The following is a 22,515-nucleotide window of genomic DNA, read 5'->3' on the forward strand; positions in this document are numbered from 1 at the left end:
TCAAATATTCTAACCCCATCTCAAGCACGTCACGTTACACTGGGACACGCTGCAGTGTCCCATCATGCACATTGGAAACAGGACAAAAACTTTTGGTTTTAAAACACTGGCAGCTAAATGAGAGCCTGGCCAGACTTGAGTTGATAAATGACCTGTGTTGACCAAATACTGCTGAAGAAAAAAAATCAGTCCACATCAGCTTCTTACCAGGACTTTTACTGTCAGACAGGTTTAGGCAGTATTTCTGCAAAGTGATGCATTATAAATTGTGTAATTGCTTTCATATGCAAGTTAAATTAAAAAAATGGTAGACCCATATATCACCCAAATGGTTACATACTTATGATTGAGAAAATGTGTTCGCATTGTGCTATTTGCTGTTACCATCACATGAAATCTAGCATTATGAATTTGCCCCACTGTTGTCAAACCTTTGCTTCATCATCTTTTTGTAAAGAAGAGTGAGCACTAATGTAGCAGATAAAGTATTCTGAATCTCTAAGCTTCCGGGGAATCCAATGTTTTGACAAAGATTCTGGTTAGCATGTTCACTCATTTTTTTCCCTATGAATATATTTAGCACATACTATTGAAATAACATGCTTTGGCTTTTGGCCCCCAAAACTGCTCATCCATTTTTTCTAGGACAGAGATGTTAAAAATTGTAGAATGATTTAAAAAGCACCTTACTTTCAGAGCTGATGGATCTTCCGATATGTAGTGTGTGTGTGTGTGTGTGTGTGTGTGTGTGTGTGTGTGTGTGTGTGTGTGTGTGTGTGTGTGTGTGTGTGTGTGGGGGGGGGGGGGGGGGGGGTTGTTTAACTTTACGTATATTACATTTAGGGCAAAATATCTCAACTCTGTTTAATAAAAAAGGAAGGAGAATCTGAAGACTAAAATGAATACGCTTCTGAAGACACAATGTGAATCCTGAACAATGTCAGTCTAAATGTGGAGGAGGCGAAGGAACGCCGGGGAGGAATCAATGGCTGCGGTGGAGAGTGTGAAGGATTGGACGAGCACTTGCAAAAAAAATGCAAAGTGGATCAGGCCAAGATAGCAGAGGGAGCACAAAGTCCAAGCAAAAATTCTCTTTTTCTCTTCTTTTTATTATTTTTCTTTAGAAAGTGAATATTTGTGCAAATAATTACTCAAAAATAATAATAACAATAATCAAGCATCAACATATCAAAAGAAACATACTATTCAAAAACCTCAACTTGCTGAGTCTCTCTTCAAGAGTCAGAAACCACTATGGCAGCAGAATTCAAAAAGGGGGCCGCTCCCTATACAAGATCAAATGCTTGGCCTCCAACATAGGACTCAGACTACACATATAAAGAAGGTGGCCAGCACCATTCCTACACAAAAGGGGAACACTTAACATTCATCATACATTAGACAAACTGATGCATCAGTAAAACATTACACACAATTTACAACACAATTTGCACGCATAAAAATCAAAATCTAACATTGCCTAACATCGCAGCCAACATTTAATAGATGACCATTCAGCCACAGCCCATCTCAGTCAACCCCCTGACATTTCGGCAAGCTGAACCGGGCCGTTTCCGGCCGGAACAAATAAACAGGCCTTTGTTCCTCGCCGACCCCTTTATGCCACCCACAAGTCCGTCGACCCTGAAGAACAAACAGTGGTATGATCTCTTGTTATTTCTCTTTTTGTACTTAGAAGAAACACCAATAACTTTGTAAGCACAATAAAAGACAAGCATTGGAAACAATTTGTCTAGCGTCCTCTTTTCATTTTAAATATTTCGTTCATTCCGCCGCAGTCCATAACGGGACAAAAAGTCTCTTGGTTGCCGATTAGCTCATAGCGTTTCTGGGCAGCGCTTTCATCCAGCGCCTTTGGGGAACTGAACGCCAACGTCAGCATGTGAGCAAACGTATGAACATGTGCGTATACGTGTGTGTGTGTGTGTGTGTGTGTGCGTGAAATAAAAAGGGAAAAGATGGAGGAAATGTGCGGTCCGTCCACGACCGTCACAGAGAGCCAGACAGAAAACAGAGAGCTCGACCAACTGCTAAGAGGAGAGGCAATGCCCACTGGGACAGGAAAACAGACCCTAGAAAACTAGCTGAAAGGTGAAAAGAACAGCTGGCTCACATACAACCCCTGGCAAAAAGTATGGAATCACCAGTCAGGGATGACTCTGTAGAACAAACTCAGATCAAAAACATGATACAATAATAAGGTCATTGCAAAGTGCAACTTGTTGGCTTTCAGAAACACTAAAAGAAAAAAAAGAAACAATGTGGAAACAAAGTAAATGTTACTATTATTGAGCAAGCACAGGCAAATAAATATGGAATCACTCAATTCTGAGAAAAAAAAAGGAATCTCCTAAATTGGAGGTAGAAAATAAGGACACACCCAGTCAATTTCCTTTCCCTAAATGGACATCTGCCTGAGATTAGATCTGCTCGTTAGTCTGCAGTTAAAAACACCTGCAGTCATGACACCCTGGAGGGCTGCTGGATGAAGTCGAGTGGCAAGAACCATGGCTCCAACAAGAGAAATGTCTCTTGAAACAAAAGAGAGGATTGTGAAACTTCTTGAAGAAGATAACTCTTCACGCATGGTTACTGAAGATGTGGGCTGTTCACAGTCAGCTGTATCCAAGATATGGACCAAAACAAACAGCATGGAATGGTTGTTAAAGCCAAGCATACTGGTAGACCAAGAAAGACATCAAAGCGTCAAGAAAAAGAACTTAAGGACATTTGTCTTGAAAACTGAAAAAGTACAACTAAACAGATGAAGCATATATGGGAGGAAGCTGGAGCCAATATATGTGACCGAACCGTTAAAAAATCGCCTAAAGGAAAAGGGATTTCAATACAGGAAAGCTAAAAGAAAACCATCATTGACACCTAAACAGAAAAGAACAAGATTGCAATGGGCTAAGGAGAGACAATCATGGACTGTGGATGGCTGGATGAAAGTTATCTTCAGTGATGAATCAAGAATCTGCATTGGACAAGGTGATGATGCTGGAACTTTTGTTTGGCGCCTTTCCAGTGAGATTTATAAAGAGGACTGCCTGAAGAAAACAACCCAATTTCCACAGTCCTTGATATGGGGCTGCATATCAGGCAAAGGCACTGGGGAGATGACTGTGGTTAATTCTTCTATCAATGCACAAGTTTACATTGACATTTTGGACAGTTTTCTCATCCCTTCAATTGAACAGATGTTTGGAGATGATGAAATAATTTTCCAAGATGACAATGTATCGTGCCATAGGGCAAAAACAATGAAGACATTCCTTGGAGAAAGACCAATTGAAAACCTGTGGTGGAAATAGAAAAAAATGGTCCACAAGATTGCTCCGACCTGCAAAGCTGATCTGGCAACTGCTACCAAAGAGAGTTGGCAGCAAATTGATGAAGAATACTGTTTGTCACTCATCAAGTCCATGCCTCAGAGACTGCAAGCCATTATAAAAGCCAAAAAGTGGTGCAACTAAATACTAGTGATGTATTTTGAATGTTCTTTTGTTTATCTGTGTCTCATGATTCCATATTTTTTTCCTCACAATTGAGTGATTCCATATTTTTTTCCCTGTGCTTGCTCAATAAAAGTAACATTTACTTAAATGTTACTTAAAAGCCAACAAGTTGCACTTTGGAAGGACATAGTTATTGCATCATGATTTTGATATGAGTTTGTTTTACAGAATAAAATGTCTAAATGAGTGCTCATCCCAGACTGGTGATTCCATACTTTTTGCCAGGGGTTGTACAGTCAGCCATGCAGCAGAATACGCTAGAAGGGAGCACCGTGACATGACGACACAAACCCAGTCGAGAGAGACATCACCACTGCTGATGATGCCCAGGTGCAATGGTAATGTCCCATAAAAGATTTGCAAAGCTGGGCTAGAGCTTCCAGAAACATTTCAGGCTGGGGTGGAAATGCATTAAAGGCTCTCCACAAAGACTATCCAAGTGATGGAGATATCGCTACAACTCCAGCTGTTGTGAGGACACTGGCCTACTCCAGCAGTGTTGTGAGGACACTGGCCTACTCCAGCAGTGTGAGAAGACAAGGGACTACTCCAGCAGTGTTGTGAGGACACTGGCCTACTCCAGCAGTGTGAGAAGACAAGGGACTACTCCAGCAGTGTGTGAGGACACAGGCCTACTCCAGCAGTGTCTGAGGACACACACATACTCCAGCAACGTGGAGTAGGATACACAACTACTCCAGCAGTGTGGAGCGCCCTTATGCCATACAAATTACATCACAGTTTGTGCCATGCTAAGTCACTTGCTAACTGCCATACTGGTGGTGTGGAACACAAAGGACACTGAGCACACTAAGCAAAGAGCTGAACCACCTTTCTGAATTATGTTCCCTCCACCAGAGTCATGCTCCTTCATGAGCTTGTCTGACTGGGTCATGCACCCTCTATCTCTCCGGCTCCTAGAGATTCTCATAACATGGTGCACCATTTCAATCATCAAGCTGGGACTAACGTCAGGCTTTGAGTATAGAGCACCAAGGTAATATCAGCAAAATCATCCAGTCTTCATCCAGGTTTGGGGTATGGTGAACTTCTGAGACTGCAGCATCAGTAATCAGCACTACAGTTCAGGCAGGCAAGAGTTCACTTGTGAGAACTCGTCAGTTCTCCTCAATAAGTCAATGATGCAAGTGATTAATCAGCAAAGTGCACTGCTGCTTCAGGTTTCAGTGCCTTGCAAAAGTATTTAACCACATTACCACCATTATGAGACTCATCTGGATTAGAGATGACACTTTGATATTTTGTGCTGTCTTAATATCCCTTAATATTAAAGTGATTAGTTTTGTGTAAGATTATTAGTGACAAATTACTAACTGAAAAAGTATTTAGCTTCCGTGAATGATATTGCCCTAGCACAGACACAGCATGTTTACAATTGCATCATTAAAATGGCCCATTATTGGATAAAATACAAACCTAAATTCAAGTAGCCTACTGTTGTTTAGACTGTAGTGGTGTGAAAAGAAAGATAAAAAAGAAAAGTAATGGTAAAATTATAGATACACCTGTAACATTTAGGCAGGAATGAGGCAGAGAGAAGGGTGCATGTGCAAGAGGGGAACGTAAAAACAAAAACACAAGGCAAACACACAATTTATCATAGTATGCTTGGCTTAGTCACACACACATGCATACCTCTCCTACTACACTGAAGGAATCATCAGAAGCAGTTATTCTCATAACAGGGTGCCAACTTCAGAAACAAAGGGCTTAAATATACACAAGGCCTAATAAGACACAGCTGAATCCAATCAAGGGCTAGGAATCAAACAAGGACAACAAAGACCAAAACAGAAACACACAGAACACCCCCAGGAACAGAGGCAACAAATCCAGGAAGTAAACAAAGAGCATGTGCTGGCATCACCATGGAAACCATAACACCACACATATACATACACACACACACACACACACACACACACACACACACACACACACACACACACACACGGAAGGGAAGCCAATAGGAAAGTCAGCAATCACATAATACACAATTAGTGTGTTAGTGAGGTGACAGTTAGTGAGGTGTGTAATAATACATATGTACATACATGCAACTCCAAGTGTTAACTCCAAGAATAAATATATAAATAAATAGAAACAAACCACAGAAATAACCAAACTAAATGCAGAACTAAACTGGAAGGTTTTGAGGCTCTTCTTGAAGGTGTGCAGGGATGAAATGTCTCTGAACTCCTCAGGACGAGAGTTCTAGAGCTTAGGGCTATAACATGTGAAAGCACCCTCTCAGATCTTTAACCGGGTTTTAGGAATCGCCAGTAGATTGTTATTTGAAGACCTGAGAGACCTGACTGGAACATACCTAACAATCATTTCACTAAGGTAAAGAGGAGCAAGGCCATGAAGACATTTAAAAACCATCACCAGAACCTTAAAATCTATTCTAAAACTGACAGGTAACCGTGAGCTAAATTGATTTTAGGGCTTTAGGTTCTAAAGAAATGTAAAGTTGAGTGTCATCTGCATATTGATGATAACTAATATCATGTCTGTTAATGATATGGGGTAACAGAAGCATATACAGGTTGAACAGTATAGGTCCAAAAATTGATCCTTTGAGGACCCCGCAAATTATTTTTTGAGGTTTGGAGGACAAAGCACCTAATGCAATATAGTCACACCCATTTAGACAGTGAGGAACCATCAGGACCCTTTACGCCAGGGGTAATAAATTAAATCTTTCCGCGGTCCATTTTTGGCAGATAGCTCAGACCTTAGGTCCGGGTCCGCGGTGGCGAACGAAAGTTGTTGAGCGGGGGGGGCGAACGTAACACTCAAATGGGTGGTGAACGTAACACTCGTCTGAAAATAAATTCTCCGGTTTAAAATATAGTCTCCCGTTAAATTTTTTTTGGCATTTGGGTCCGTATCCAGTTAATCAGGAATGTGATTGGGTCCGGACAGGACCGCGGTCCGCCATTTGGTGATACCTGCTCTACGCCCTCTCAGAGGGCCTAAAATATTCTTAAAACATAAATACATATAATACAATTTATCCAATTTTATTTTATCTACTTACAGTTTGACAATCGACATCTAAACAATTACAAAAATATAAGCAAATAAATTATTCAACCGTGTCTATTCAATCTGTGTTGGAAGGAGGGGTTAAGTTGAAGCCTGTTAGCCTGTGTCTCCCCTTATAAGGACTGTGATGCCTCCGCAGAATGGTGGTGGTTGGTGGTCCCGTTGTTCATTTACAGAGGGCCAGGCAGTTATAATTCAGCGCAATACCAGTTTCAAATGACAGTAAAATTGACCATTCATATCTGCCGTCTTAGTGGGCGGGCTTAACTGTATGATAATTTCCACCCACAGAGGCGATGCTAGCTAGCGTTAGCGTACCACTGCTAGCTAGTTTTGATTCATTCCTTTGATGCCCTCGTGCATTGTTTACATATTTCGCTTCCGAGGAACACGGAGCTGTGGAACCTTATTTTGCTTAAGAAGTTATCTAGTACAGATGTTATTGTTTATTGTGTGTCTAAAGCTGTACTGTCGTCTCATTTTTTTTTCTTTATTGCATTTAATTAGGAGAGAAAACAATTTTTTTCGGGGGGGATGGGAGCGGGCCCAGGTTTAATGGTTACGGTTCGCTACTGCATTTAGATAAGATCTAAACCAGTTCAAGACCCACCAAGGCCTACCCAGTTCTGGAGTCGATCAAGAGGGATTTCATGATCAACAGTAGAGGGTTTTCCATCCACCGAGTTTTTGCGCATTTTGAAAATGCGCATGAAAAAAGTTGGATGGAAAAAGACCAAAATTCGAAAAAAGCCCCAAATATCGCAAAAAGATTTTTACGCTAGGAGGAGGTGGAAAAGTTAGACTATTGCATCGCCAAAATTCAGAAAAACTGGATGGAAAAGGGTTTTTCGCATAAACGATGGCGTATCATGCCTCAAGTCATGTGGTTCTGTACATGATCGCGATGTAAAGATGGCAAATGCATACAAAAACAGTTCTGGAGAGAGCAAAAATTGAATTTAACTTCTCCATGTATAGAAAAGAAAAAGAAATTTTTTTTCAAAACCTCAATGTGCAAAAATGCGTAACTGCCAGATGGACGTAAAACCACTATTGTTTGGCGTCCTCTCACGTGATCTAAAGTTTATTCGCATAACTGTAATGAATGGAAACAAGGCTTAATTCGCATTTTTTTCTGCCGAAACTTGGAAATTGTGCATTATTTTTTCGAAAGGGTTGGATGGAAACCCAGCTAGTGTCAAATGCAGCAATTAAATCCAGCAGAAAAAGCACTGAGAGTTTGCCCATATCTTTATTCAATCTCAGATAATTTACAACCTTAACTAATGCTGTTTCAGTGCTATGGAGGGTTCGGAATACAGATTGAAAAGTGTTATTTGTTTGGTTTGCTTTAACAATCATTCAACTGGGTTGACACAACCTTTTTTAAAATTATGCCAAGAAAGGGAAGGTTAGATATAGGTAATTATTGAGAATTGTGGGATCAAGATTCTGGTTCTTTAGTAGTGGTTTAACCACTGCAATTTTAAGAGTACTAGGGAATTCTCCTAGTTTCAGAGACCGATTAGCAATCGTTAGAGTAACATTAGATAATTAACTCAGAACGTGCTTAAGTATGTCAGTAAAAGGTCCAGTTTACACATAGAGGATTTTAGTGATGAAATCATATCAAATTGTGTAAATGTGTCAATGTCTTGGAAAAAAGACATATTACAGTTAGGCTGATTATCTGATAATAAGATTGACAATCTGGTACTGCATCGTGCCATGTTGTGCCTTATACTGGTTATCCTGTCCCTAAAAACAATCACATTTTTCTTCTGAGACAAATTCAGGGAAGACACCGGAGGTGGGGTTTTCTAGCCTGTCTATACTTCTGAACAGGGCAGCTGAGTTATTATTGGATGCATCCATCATGGTAGAAAAATATTTTTTCCGCGAGGATTTCACTTGTAATTCTGCAATGTTGTTTTGTAAAAATCAAAATGTACATCCAATTTTGACCTTCGCCAATGCCTCTCAGTCTGCCTGCAATCTTGCTTAAGTTTTAAAACAGCTGGAGTGTTCCTCCAGGGCATCTTCATCCTGCCAGAAATAGTGTTAATTCCTTTGGTGCCACAACATCCATACAATTTCTAACTGTGTGTGTGAATGGTTCAATTCATTCCCAGTTTCTGTGAGGGGAAGGAGGGACTGTATCAAGTCTGCTAATATATGCTTGTTTATTTTGTGCTTTTCACTGAGTGTTCGAACAGATGCTGACACATTGAAAAATACACTAAATTGATCAGAGATTGCAACATAACAATATAATTAACATCTATACGTTTAAAAATGATCAAATCTAGAATGTGACCATGCTTAACAGTTGGACCTGATACATCAAAAGAGATCATAATATTCTCCTCATGAATTCAGAATTGATTGGCTTTAAGATTGTTTCCATGTGAATATTAAAATCCCCAGTAATTAAAACAAATAAAATCAATTATAATCCTAGACAGCATTTCTGCAAAATCTCTACACTGTACAATCTACACACTTGTAGATTTTAGTGCATGGATAACGTTTCCCAGTTTGATCGAAGCTCCAGCCAGAGCATCTACACCCTACACCCTGTTCTGGTGGGGCTGCCCTGTGAAGATGTTGCCTGCGGATAGTGACAGCAGCTAGAGGAAAGGGCCAGTTGACCACTGTGGAATGCATAATGGTTTGTGGATAGGGTACAGAGCTGTGCATCCACTACTGTGATGTCCACAGTGAATAAGGGGTCTGTGGAAATCTCATAGACACTGCTTCACTCTCTCCAGGTGTCTAGGTTAACATGGTGAGGCCCCTTTTTCACCCCATCTGGTATATCTTGGATTACTTTACAATGTCGCCTGAGGTGTATACAGTGCCACTACAACAGCAGACAAGATGGTTGACTACTGACTGGTACAGGTCAAGCCATCACCCAGCACCAGTAAGAATGAGACCGTGCCCCTGGGGTAAAGAACTTACTCATCAGCAGTTCAAGAACTGCTGGGCCAGCTATGCTCAGATTTCAGAGACAGCTTTGCACAACAGTAGACCTTTCATCTGGAAGTCTGCTAGAACTCAGCACTGGAAAGGAAGAAATGTCAGCGTAACTTGTGGGAGCTGCAACAACTCTTGGAGTAAGCACACCACCTTGCACAAGACCATCTGGTGGAGCAGAAGGACAACAGAAGCAGGTGTGCAGCACTCACGGCTGGGCACAAGGGACACAATGGAAAAAAATGACTCTGGCCCAAAACATACTGATAGCTGTACTCCCTGCAGCATTGTAGTCAGACTATCTAAGATGGTGTGATGAGTCTGACCCAGAGAGTGCTGGTGTACCATTGTAGTAAATTCAAGCAGTTTTGCCCTGTCTCACCCCAGAAGCTGTCAGTATAGTACCAGCAATACTCACAAAGACAACCAACACCCTGCCAAGCCTAAAACCACTGGGTATGTATGTCTATGTAGTGGCACAGGCTGCTAGCACCGTGTGTACTGGCAGGCACATTTGTCCAATTAGACAGTTAGTGTTTGCAAAACAAGGAGACAGGTTGGCCCAGTAATGTAGACTGCTAGAAACAGTTGGAGATGTGAGAACACATATTGTAAAGTATAAACAAAATAAACATCAAATGAGCAATAAATGAGCCTTTATGTTTTTTGCATGTGTGATGGGACAATATTTTAATCTGCTGCATTCATAAAAAAAATCTATTTCAAAACTCATTTCAACACCTAGATAAAAGTAACACAGTCCCAGCACTTTGTCAAACAAGAACGATTCTATATAAAAGTTCACATGGTAGTAGAGTATTCTTTTTAAGTTTGCATTAATTATAAAATGTAACAGTTTTTCTATTCTGGCTTTAACCCTTCAAAACAGTAACAGTATTTTTATTTCTGTGTAGCCTGCTGTAGAGAATGATAAAGATTCTCAAGAGGTTTAGTCTTAAAATAAAATGGCATACCTCATCATATACAGATTTTTGTGAAGAGCATTAAAAGGGACAGCATGGCATGAGCAGAGAGATGAGAAAAATAAAACACATACCTGTGATCAGACTCGTGGATGGAGAAGAGAACGCCAGAGGTGGAGGCTTTCTGCTGGATAGAGGCCATGAATGTGAACTCCTTCTGGGTTCTGAAGAGCTCCAGGACCTTGTCTGTGATTTGTGACGGAGCATGGACAGCTCTTTGTGTATCTGTAGATTAGAGAACAGGAACAGGCGTGAATGCAAAAAGCCAAAGCTGTAATTCTTCACAGTGGCTGTTACTTGTCGAGATATGACTTAGCAGTTAAAGGACAGCTTAGAAAAGCCATCATCCATCGTTAAACTGCTTTATTACCAACACAACACATGCCCTACACATACCTTCAATAACACAGCTATTAGGCTTAGAATAATGAGCTTTAGGCGTTATGACACATTCGGAGCTGGATTTAAAGTGGTTTCACGTTAATTGCTTATACAGCAAAGCAAAAAGTCAGAGACCTTCAGTAGGTGATTACATTTATAGCTCTTATTATACTTGACGGCTGTTTGTGGGCGAACAACCTTTCAGCAATGGCTTAATGTATTTGCTCTTTACCCCTTTCGAACCACTACTTTCTGTGTCCCTATAACTGCACACTAACAAGCTTAAGCACCCTAGTCTTCCTGCCCTCATCAGCAAGAGACAGAATCCAGCCTGAACAGCATCCTGCCCTTGCAGCCAGCTGTTAGGCTCCCTTGGCTGAGGCAGTGTGACCTCTCCCTCACCCAGCCAACAGGTCACCCAGACTCCATAAGTAGCTTCTCCCCAACACCCCAGTCTCTTGAGTACACAGTCATGCTGTTGAGCACACAGCTAAGCCAGGCAAACTGAAACAGCTATGGGAGGGTGGGAGGGGTTTAAAAAAAAGCCATGGAAAATCATGAAGAGGCTTAGGCCAGCACGGAAAAGAGTCACAGAGCTACGACACAGCTAAGACCAGAAAATGGTGCACCTCAGGCTATGTGAAGGAGATGAGCCATAATAGGGGAAAACTACAAACACTGATGGGTAGCACTAGTGAAGCAGCTAACTGGTTTCTAGGCTACCGCTCCTGCCTCAGAGGATTAAAATGATGATCAGTGAAGTCTGGCGAGTTAACAGAAGCAGACAAACACGGCACAACAAGGACTCGTGTGGGGGATGAGGTTTGATCTCTGGAATTAGCCCAGGCCTGCACCACAGTATGGTGCGGACATGCAAATTAAGCTTTTGTGAATGCCGGCCTCAGGCAGCTGTACCACAAACGGGCTCCTGTTGGCTGAGGTGTTTGCATAGTGCCAGCACAATTCATATGGCAACTACACAAAAAAGATAAAGGATACTAGGCTAGTGTGTGTATGGAGATGACAGACTGAGCACAAAAATTATTGATGTTTCAGACTAGCTGTCAGGAATACCAATCACACCCGTGACCGCCAGAGGGTGCCATCACCGGAATACTGACTTGCACACCTGATTTCAATTAACTATTTCAACACCCTACTTAAAGACTCTGTGCACAACACACCAGTGCGAAGTATGGCCTCCCTGTGTTGCATACCAAGCCATTGTTCCTGTGTATTCTCCGTCTGACATCTGGTTACCAATCCTTGCTCTGCCTTTTTGATATTCTCCCCTGTTTGCCTTGCCCTTTTGTACCTCTGCCTGCCGTTCCTAGTCCTTACTGGTTTTTGACTCTCTGCCTGGATTTTTGACTCTCCTATTTATCAGTTCTGCTCATGGATTCTTCTCAGTCATAAACTCCCTAAGACCATGAGAAAGAAACCTTGAGAGGAACCAAGACTCCTCCAGCCTCCTCTGGCCTCCATCCACTCTTTTCCACCCCTACACCATAACCAGGATGGGGCAAAATCCAAATGGCTGGACAATCAGGGTTTGTGTGATTTTCCTCCTCTGACTGAATTACTGTCAATCTTTGCAATAAGGCTCAGTATAAGCACCATTTTTTTTTAAACATGGCATCTGAGGGGTGAATAAGAGCTGCATGACATGCGAGCATGCTCAAAAAGGTTCGGCCGTCACAGTAGGCGGGGCCAGCCCCACAGGGGAGCCGCCCACTTCACCTCCCGTTCACTCCCACTGTAATTCCCCTGCTTATTCAGTAATCACTTGCAGCTGTCCCTCATCAGCCTCTCAGGTCTGTGCTGCGCGTTCCTTGCGTCTGCCGGAGTGAGCCTGCTTGTGACGTCTTTCACTGCGACTCTTGCCTAGAGCCAAGTTTAGTGACCCTGCGTCTTCTGCGTTTTGTGCTGCCTCACGCCGTTTGTGTGTTGCTCCTTTGCTTTCTTACTTGTTGTATTGTGCTGTGCTATGGATGTTGAAGAAACCATGACACCATATACCACATCTGCTGTGTCACACCAACACATTTCCTTTATTGTGATGAAACCTAATAATGTCAACTAATTGTTGACTAATCAACAACTTTGCCAATGTAACTGCTTGCCATGAAATTAAGAGGAATACATAAAAATGACAAACAAATTTCTTTGTAGAATACAGTCATATTAGGTTCCATTTTCTAAAAAACAAGAGCTTGGATGTGTGCCAAGCTCTTGAATATGAAAAGTTGCTTTTGATCCGTTCTTGGAAAGCTTGCCTCTTTACCTGTGGACAAAAAGTTTTGTACAGGGTTTTTACATCAACTAATTCATTCCTAAGTGATTATTTCCAGAAACCCATATGGTAACAGAGTTGGCATGTGTTCCAGAGAAAGTGTACAAAAAAATAAATAAATAAACCTTGTTTGAAAATCTTCCTTGTCAAAAGTCTCCTCGTCTCCAGTGCTGATATGTCCCATGTCATTTTAGTATCAAGCAACCACACACATATCCAGAATTCTTCACTTGCTGTTCATCACATCCTGCTCAATGGTGCGTAAATAAAGTTGATGAATACTACACACCATTTTGAAAGATTAGTTGAGTGAGTTAGTCAGATAATTGCAACACAGTACTCTGGGATCTCCTGTAACTATTCACATATTAGTTTGCAACCAACTGTCATATGAAAGCCATATGGAACAAAACATACTTGACTTATCTTGAACAATAACATTTACACACATCTATGACTGCATCACTGTCCCATTAACCTCAGACATTTTTTTCCAGTGAAGTGAAAATTAGTCAATGGATACTGCTTAAAATTAAACATGGACATATTTAACCATTATCTGACTAATATCTTTACCAAACACATTTCCTGCTATACAATTTGTAGTTCGTAACCAAGCTAAACTTAACAGATTGGGTACCAGTGTTACCAATTATCAGTGTACAATGTACTGTTATTGAGTTTAACTTACCAAATCAAAGGTCCATATATTGCCACTAATAAAAAATTATCAGATTGCAACAATAATTTGGAAACATTTTATAGATATCAATAAAATGGTAATGGATCTTTACACTAGAAATTACTCTGAAAATTAGCATGGGAACATCACATCTGCTCTAGAAGACATGAATCTACAATGACTTCAACCATCAAGGTCAAGAGTGCAGTTAAAGAATTAAAGATTCTCTAAAGATTTTTTTCTTGCTTTAACATTCAAAAGATAATGGTAGCAAGTGTAAACGTGTGAACGTGTACAGCAGCAGCCTGGATTGTACTGCCTAAGCTGGGTGTGTGGTGTTATTTCAGACACTGCAGAGACAGTGGAAAGCAGTAGTACGCTGAGGCCCTGATTTTCAGTTGTCAGATCAAATGCAAGCTCTGGGCTCTGGAGAGGAGCTGTTCTCTGCTGGGGTGCCCAAAATACACACAAGCATAGGGCCACAGATGAGGGCTCATGTCTGACTGCAGTTACATACACACACCCCCACAGACCAAATTGGCTCAGCAGCAATTAACATGCACAGACATTTCGGTAAACACAGCACTGCAGTAATCAACATAATCCACATCTAAAGTCACATTTATTTCTTTAAAAAGCAATCTGAGACATTAGTTGACCTCTCCAACCACAGCCATTTAAATGGATCCGTTGCAAGTTATTTGTATTCAAGTGGCCAAAAATCAATGCAGTCAACAGACACAATTGCATTTGTACCATGCATACCAGCTGCTCCTAGCTGTGGTCCTTGCATTTAGTCTCTGGGTCAGATCAGATATTAAAGACTGGAGGATGAGATGGTTCCCTTGCCTGCTTCCAGAAAGATTTTCTAATTGTTGTTCCAGCCTAGAACTGCAGTGTGGGTGAACCCTATGGGATCAAATGGCAGAAGGAAGGCTAAATGCCTGTAGCAGTTTAGAAATAGCTTGTGCAAAAACTGAAATCTGAAATAGTTGAATTATTATACAGTTCCATCATGGACTGCTCTTTAGCCGAAGGGCTATGTCCTACACTGAAATAAAAATTGGCCTCCAATAAAATATTACCCACCATACTGTTGATTATGTTGTTTATGTTGCATATATATCAATTTACTGGATATTTTTGCAGAGTAAAAAAAAAAAAAAAAAACATTGCTTAGTTTTAAAGTTTCATTTATTTTTTTTTTTACTGAAACATCATTTGTGCAACCAGGTCATAACCAGCAGCATGTTTATTTTATTGTGTGGCACTTTTTCATACAAGTGAATGTACATGTGCAATTCAGAGTGTTAGATTAACAGCTCTGTAAAAGATTAGTGTGGAAAAAGATTTTCATATTTCTGTGAACCAAAAAAACCCAGTTTCTGTTTTTGAAGGGGATATTTTTGTATTTTTCTGTGTTAAACCTTGCATTTATGAATATAAATTGGACCCCGTCAAATCCAATTAGCCTTAAAGAGGGTGTGTGCCTACTTTTTGTGGAATTATCGCAAGATGCTGTCTTCTGAGCAGGAAATAAAGAAGGTCGACATCACCACTAGCGCTGACGTATTCCATCAAACTGCAGGTCAGATATGAACCAAATTGCAAGGCACCATATTGAGAGATTTTCATGACAGACATGCAGTTCTTTGTGCAGTTAGACCTACAAGGTCATACTAGATGTAAACTCCTAGCAGCTTGTCACTTGTCCACTGCAAAATCTCCCACAGGTCAAAGAGGACGTTCACTGTGGACACCAAACTCTGAAAAAGACCGTCAAGATATTCCTGGTTTCCCATCCAGGCTATAAGGAGTTCATAGCACATGAAATGTCATCATATGAATAGTTCTATTAGATTTTCTCTTAAAAATGAATGTAAAAGAACATTTCTACAGTTACTTAGTTGCTATAATTAAATATCTGGTATATATTCATGTCTTGTCCTGACGAATCCAAAGGATTGTGTGTTTCCTTCCAAAACTTTCAGTCATTCACGGACAGGCCTGAAGCCAGCACTGCCATCAGGAATTAAAGAAGAGTGAAAGAGGTCTAAAAGAAAAATGTACCTGTTGAGCACCGCTGCCAGTTACACTTGCTAACCTGAAAAACGGTCTCTTGCACTGCCAGGTCTCTTCATGCCATTGAGATCTGTTCTCTCTCCCTTGAATAACCATCTGCCAGTCCCACCAAACTCTGCCTCCCTGCTTTGAAGTTTCTGTAGTTCCACTCTTGCCTCTTTGCTTTGAAGTTTCTGTAGTGCACTCCTGCCTCCTTCACCATTTTCTGTCCTCTCGTTGGGCTTCCTCCTTTCATGGGGCTTCCTTTAGACCCCACTCCTCCACACCATCTCACCACTTTATGCCTTCCTTTTTTGCAGTCTAAAAAAATTGCTGTTCTTTTCTGTGTTCTTCTCTCTCCTCTCAGTTTTGCTGAATTTACCAAGAGCTATGATGCTTAGAATCCCTTCATTTCTTCCTCCTCAAGACAAAAAAAACCATCATAGTTATCTTCAACATCTCCCTCTCTTGACTTGCACCTGTTCAAAAGAAAATGTGCAGTCAGCCCTCACTGCTGCCTGTTTTTACCTTCAACCTTGACCTATGTCTTCTTCTGTATGCGTCTCCTCCAGTCTTTCTTTTTGGAGACACATAACTCCTGTATGCGTCTCCTCTTGTACCTTGTTCCCATTCTAGTTGAGCACCCCCTAAGGCCATCAGATTCTTTTCAGTCCTATCCCCCAAACTCAATAATGTTATTCTGTTTCATTCCTAGTGTAATGCTGGTCTGTATAACTGACTGTAACTAACCATACCTTGGGCATCATAGTGATACATCTTACTGGACAGTCATCTGCTTGCTTATAAACCCTCTACCATTCTTCTGTTGGCCCCTCTAGGCCTCTTTCTCAAGATGCACCCTACAGCGTCGCCCTTTCTTACCAGACCTTGCGAACTTGCCTTGAGCTCCTGATGACAGCCCTTCTATCTCCCGACTTACCCAGCCGACAATTTTCCATGTCTTTCATCTGTGTAGTAAGTTTCCTCTTGCTTCTTTCCATTCTTTTTTATGCATTTCCCCAACCTTTTTTTAAGTTTCAGTCTGCAGGTGCTTACCAGGATATAGCAGTAGTCTTTGCAGCACTGATAGTCCTCTTGGTGAGGATTTCTAGTCATAGTCCTGACAGCAGATTCTGGGTTTCCTAGTTATATGTTCAGATATTGGCATGTGCTCTTCCAGCACTATTTATTTTTTCTCCAAAGAGACCACTCAGGTGATTGCTTAGCCCTCTGTCATCTTGACACCTGGCACTACCGCTTGCTCCTGGCAGGACTGTCTTTATATGCCATTGCATGCTTGCAACTGATCCAGAACTCAGCTGTATGAATTATCTTTTCATGGAGGTCTCCCACATGACTCCACTGCTTCCTGGTTTCCTGCATTAGATTTAAAATACTGATGCTTCCCTACAAAGATAAAAATAGCACACTTCAGCATGAGCCCCTAAAGGCAACGATCAAACCCAGCACCCCTCAAGACAAAAAGAAGACGAGAATACTGGACCGAGTTTCCCCTACCCGTCTCCTCAGTTCAGACCCTTGCTGTTTTCAAATGCCAGCTGAGATTCCATCTTTGTAAAAGCACTTCAAAGAACACTAATATGCTGATAAAACATCTGCCAAATGCTGTGAATGTAAAACTATCTCCCTTTCAGAATAAGTGTGTTGCTTTTTCTGTAAAAATGATTTATTTAAAATTATTTAATAAAAGGTCAATTTGTACTAACATTTATAAAGCCCCTCTAAACCCTGACCATGTGGCCTCTTCATACTGCCTTCACAGCTTCATTAGAGCAGCAACACTGACCGTGTTAACAGTGTGCCAACACTTTCTTCTCTACTGATAACAGATGACAGCATGACATACCCTTCACTCACTATCACATAACCTACATTGATTCTGCCCCCAGCATTTAATTTTTATTATTTCTCTACAAGTCCTCTTGTTTCATTATAAAATGCATAGATTCCTCATATTTTTATACGATATATACAGTACATGTTGTGGTTTTTACAACTAAGATCTACAAGAAAGAGTTAATTAATGCTGGAGCTCTTTGGGGAAACTATGAACAAACGTCTTAATTATGCACTGCCCTAATGCATTAGCTCGGGTTAAACTATGTTTCAATGTTTTTTTTCCTGTGACAACTGGTTTTGGAATGCTCCATTTTGGATTCTCTCCTGCTTTCTGCATCCTTCCGGTGGGAGGTCTAGATAAATGAAATTTTCCCAGGGTCGCCAGCAGTTAGCCACACTTGTGCGAGAGCTGGCGGGGGTGTGGAAGGTTGTAAGAGATAGAGAGGAGGGAGGCATGAGGGAGACCAAGCCTTGGGTAGCTCATCTTTGCATGCTGCTTATCATCCAGACCCAGAGGACCTGCCCTAATTTCTGTATCTCCTGGCTGAGCATGGCCAAGGACAGGCAGGTAGCAATTATTAGGAGTTGGGGAAGAGTAGGAAAGAGACTGGGGCCCAAGAAGTGGGGTCAGTGCTGAGAGCAACAGAAGTGGAGCACGATAAGACGGGTGCTCCGTGCCACCTGCCGGATATGCTGCCTGTAAACATGATTAGCCAAGAAGACAGAGGCTATGTGGAATTACCTCAATAGCACTCTGATTTCATGTTTGCACTAAGCAAGAAACAACGTGAGGTTCTTCCCATTCGTTTTAAAAGTCCATAGAATAGCCTGAGTGTTTTGCTTTAGAATCACTTCACTTTATCCAGTGTTTGGGTCTATGAGGTGGAGAACTAGACAAATGCTTTAATTCTCTGTTACGTTTGGTCTGTGCTAATGGTTCCTAAATGTGATGCAATCCCCACCATCCATGTAATAAAAAATAAAATGGAAAATGGCATAAGCATTGTTTTGGAAGTCTCTGTCTAAGCTACGTTGTAGCAAGGAATCCTCTGTGAAACATCAAACATCTCTAAACCACAACCATAGAGCATAGAAGGATCAGATTAATTTGCTCCAAACTTAATGAAGTCTAATTAATTAACCTAAATTTGTTTGTGTGCATCTGTTATCAGTTTTAAAGAGATATAATCATCATCTTGTGGACAACATTAAGCAGAAAGTAGTAGTGTTTTGGGGTGCAATCCAATTTTCTTTCCAAGGTTGGGCTTATGGACTCCACCTGAAGATTTCTTAAGCTGCTGCAAGTAGCAGCATTATCTTCCTGCTTTAAAGGGCAATGCAGAAAAACACACTCAAATAAAACAGCATTGATGACCCCAATTTTGTAGAGGGACAATTATTCAATAAAGCAAACCAAACTTTGTGATACATGGATGGATGTTTTATGAATATAGGTTTGTTACAGGCAAATTTAAAAGGAAAATGTAAAAAATCCAGGTCAGTGCCTTTATGCAAACATTCATACTTTGAGATAAATAAAAAATTATAATAAATAAATAATTAAATACAACAATAATTGGGCTGTAGTAAAATGGTACAGTTCCCTACAGCATCAGAGCCTCCTTAAAAAGCAGACAGATGACAGAGCTGTGTGAGCGTTTATCCCCCATGATTCCCACATGCCTTGGCTTATAACCAACCCATCTTCATTAGCAGACAAGAATTTGCTGTGATACCCATGTTGAAGGATGGGGGGATTCCCCAATCATGAGCCTCACACTACCTTATTAACCCATTCAGGTCTCCAGAGAGCTACAGCCAGTGGAGATGAGAAAGACATCATCTTTATCCATATCTGGAGCAGTGACTTTCTTCCATCACAGATGGAGACATTTTGAAGGGCAGAATAAGGAGTTTTGGTTTACAAAACTTTGAAGTCCCACTTCTGGGAGTGTGTACATCTTGGTAACAGTGCTGTTTATACAAATCTAACCTCTGAGATAATATATCCTTATTAAAGAATAAATTACAGCTGCCTATGCTCAAAGTTCTTTTGTTGAAGTTTGAATATAACAGGATTCTCTGTTTGAAATGTGTAGCGTACAATGTGAATTGCAGATGATTCATTCAACTACTGTCATGCAGTTCCGACTGACATCAAACTACGTAGTATAAGTCATGAGTTGAGGCAGGAGATAAAAGATAGTCTTTATGTTACATGAAACAGCACCCACTAGGGCTGGGCTTTGGTATTGCTGCTTCAGCTGTATCCAAAAGTAAAAACCCTTTTGTGCAATTTTGTTTGAAGAAAATGTAACGCTAGGCCCTACAGGGATGTTCCACATTACACAGCATTTAATTCATTTTCACGCTCATTCTGATAGCTCCTTGATGTCTTTTTTTTCTTAGTACACGTTCTTAAATGTTCAGGCTAAAAAGCAGTTCCTTATCCCCAAAACTGTAGGGGGCACTAAAATGAGTCTCCAAACACCCACCAAAATCACTAAGCATCTTGATCATCACAAGCAATGCTGTGGCAGAAATATATTTCCATCGTTGTCCATGAAGCAAAAAAATAAAAATAAAAAAATGTTACATTAAAACAGTAAAAAGGAAGTAAAAAATTTTACATTATGAAAACGAGGCAGGGGGACATTACATTCACAGTAGTCCAGTAGACTGTCTCCAATCTCATGATGCTGTCATACTCCGTTCAGTTCAGACATTCAGCAGTTTGATGCAAACAAATGAAGCTAAGAGAGAGGTTGTGAAGTTCTAAGATTCTGATGTTCGCTGAGGGCTCACTGGGGCCATGGCCTATCTGCTGCAACTCCACTGATATCAAACCAGGCACTTGTGTGTGCAGAAGCACAGTGAATGGGACTTGGACACTCGCTCGTGCACTGGGCACCAACCTCGCACAGGAAGAGTGCTGTGACCACAGAAGATGATGACAGGAAACCAACTCAATTAAAGCCTTTCAAAGAGGCTAATACACCCAAACTGAAATCTGGACATGAATATCAATGACTCACGTTTACTTCCCCATGTCTAGTCCAACAAGAAGGTGGGGAGACAGTTCTGGGGGCCGCTGAAGACGATTCATACCATTATAGATTAACCCAAGGGGGCAAATTTGGGTATCGCTCACAGTCCAGTACTTGGTCAGGAAACTGCTGCACATGTGAGCAGTTGCATGATTGCTTGATAAGGAATAAATCAGTTTGTGTGTGTTGGCATCAGACTGTAGTTACATAGCCAGAAGACCCAGCACTTCAATAACAGCCCTCAGTAATTCAACAGGCAGTGGTGATGTTTGCGCAACAGCTGTCAACTGGCTTTTCCCGCAACATAAAAATAAGCAGCTTCATGCATATAAATTTCTATTAAAGGCACTTTAGTAAAAGTAAACCACCAACATAAATCCGCATTTTCAGAAGTGAAACATAAGTGAACTTTTTCCATTACATTTTCCCATAAGAAATAATTTTATTTACATAGCACCTTTATCAAAACAAAAGGCCATTTAGCGATTTATGGATTGTTGTTTACTTTGTTAGTCATTTACTGCCTAGTCATGGCTGGCACAGGATGGGTGATCATTTTAGTTCTGAAAAGCATACTGCTTCTCACTTCACAGTCCAGTGGAGTTTGTGAAGTGAGAGTTTGTTCAAAGTTTGAACAAAGGGAAACTCACAGTATACACCCAGACATGTCTTTGTGTATTAAGGTAATGAAGAACATAACAGGTCTGAGGAAAATTTTTGAAGAAAAATCTAAGGAGAACACTCTACAAACCAAGCCTGTGTTTGCATAGTGCAAAGTAGACTAGTCCTGTGGAGTTTTAGAAAATCTTAAAAGATGCTAATTAACTTGATAATTATAGGCACTGATCTAATGAGGACTTCCTGACAGATGCCATTTATTTGCCCCATGATAAAGAACATCAGAAACATGAAGAAACTGAAAAAGGATATTAAAAATTGTGTAAAAACTCAGCCCCACCCCAGATATACACACATACCTGAACTGTCTGCATGCCAAGTGGAACAACTTATTTGAAAGGGGAACTTGGCCCTCTGCCAATCCAGTCTTTAGCTTTGGTCAATCTGCCACAGTAGCAAAGCGCCATAGCTCAGTCAACATAGATATGAAAACAAACGATTCCACTGTGGCCAATTGTCTCCCACACACACACACACACACACACACACACACACACACACACACACACACACACACACACACACACACACACACACACACACACACACACACACACACACACACACACACACACACGTTATTCTAGCTCAGTCCAGGCAAGGTCAAGGTAAAGGATACAGACAGAGCACAACATGGGGTCATCAGAGTTCAGACGCACAGTCACACCCCTCTTGTCAAGCATCGCACTTACATAACCACACACACACACATACACACAGCCCTGTGTGTTCTGTAAACCTCTGACACACAGTAGAAGGGCTCCCACAATGCAGTCACCAGTGAAGAAAGCTTTGAAGGCAGTGTTGATGTATGGCTTAAAGAGCTGTTGCTGAACCTACTCCAGTATCAGTAACCTTATTCTGAGAAATAAGCAACAATGTTTGCTTGGATTAAATAAATATATCTTTTGATACTTTTGCACAACATAAACAGACTAAC

At 41.0% G+C, this 22,515-nt stretch overlaps 1 protein-coding gene across 1 annotated transcript in view; it reads right to left on the reverse strand.

Annotated features, from left to right (window-relative positions):
* Window positions 1–22,515, reverse strand: part of LOC143527817 (protein kinase C-binding protein NELL1-like) — a 216,908-nt gene that overhangs the window by 170,865 nt on the left and 23,528 nt on the right. The window contains exon 3 of the mRNA XM_077023124.1: window positions 10,648–10,798. Within this exon, the coding sequence (XP_076879239.1) occupies window positions 10,648–10,798 (151 nt within the window). The remainder of the gene's footprint in view (window positions 1–10,647; window positions 10,799–22,515) is intronic.

This window comes from Brachyhypopomus gauderio, chromosome 12 (genome assembly GCF_052324685.1).
Source record: "Brachyhypopomus gauderio isolate BG-103 chromosome 12, BGAUD_0.2, whole genome shotgun sequence".
NCBI lineage: Eukaryota > Metazoa > Chordata > Actinopteri > Gymnotiformes > Hypopomidae > Brachyhypopomus > Brachyhypopomus gauderio.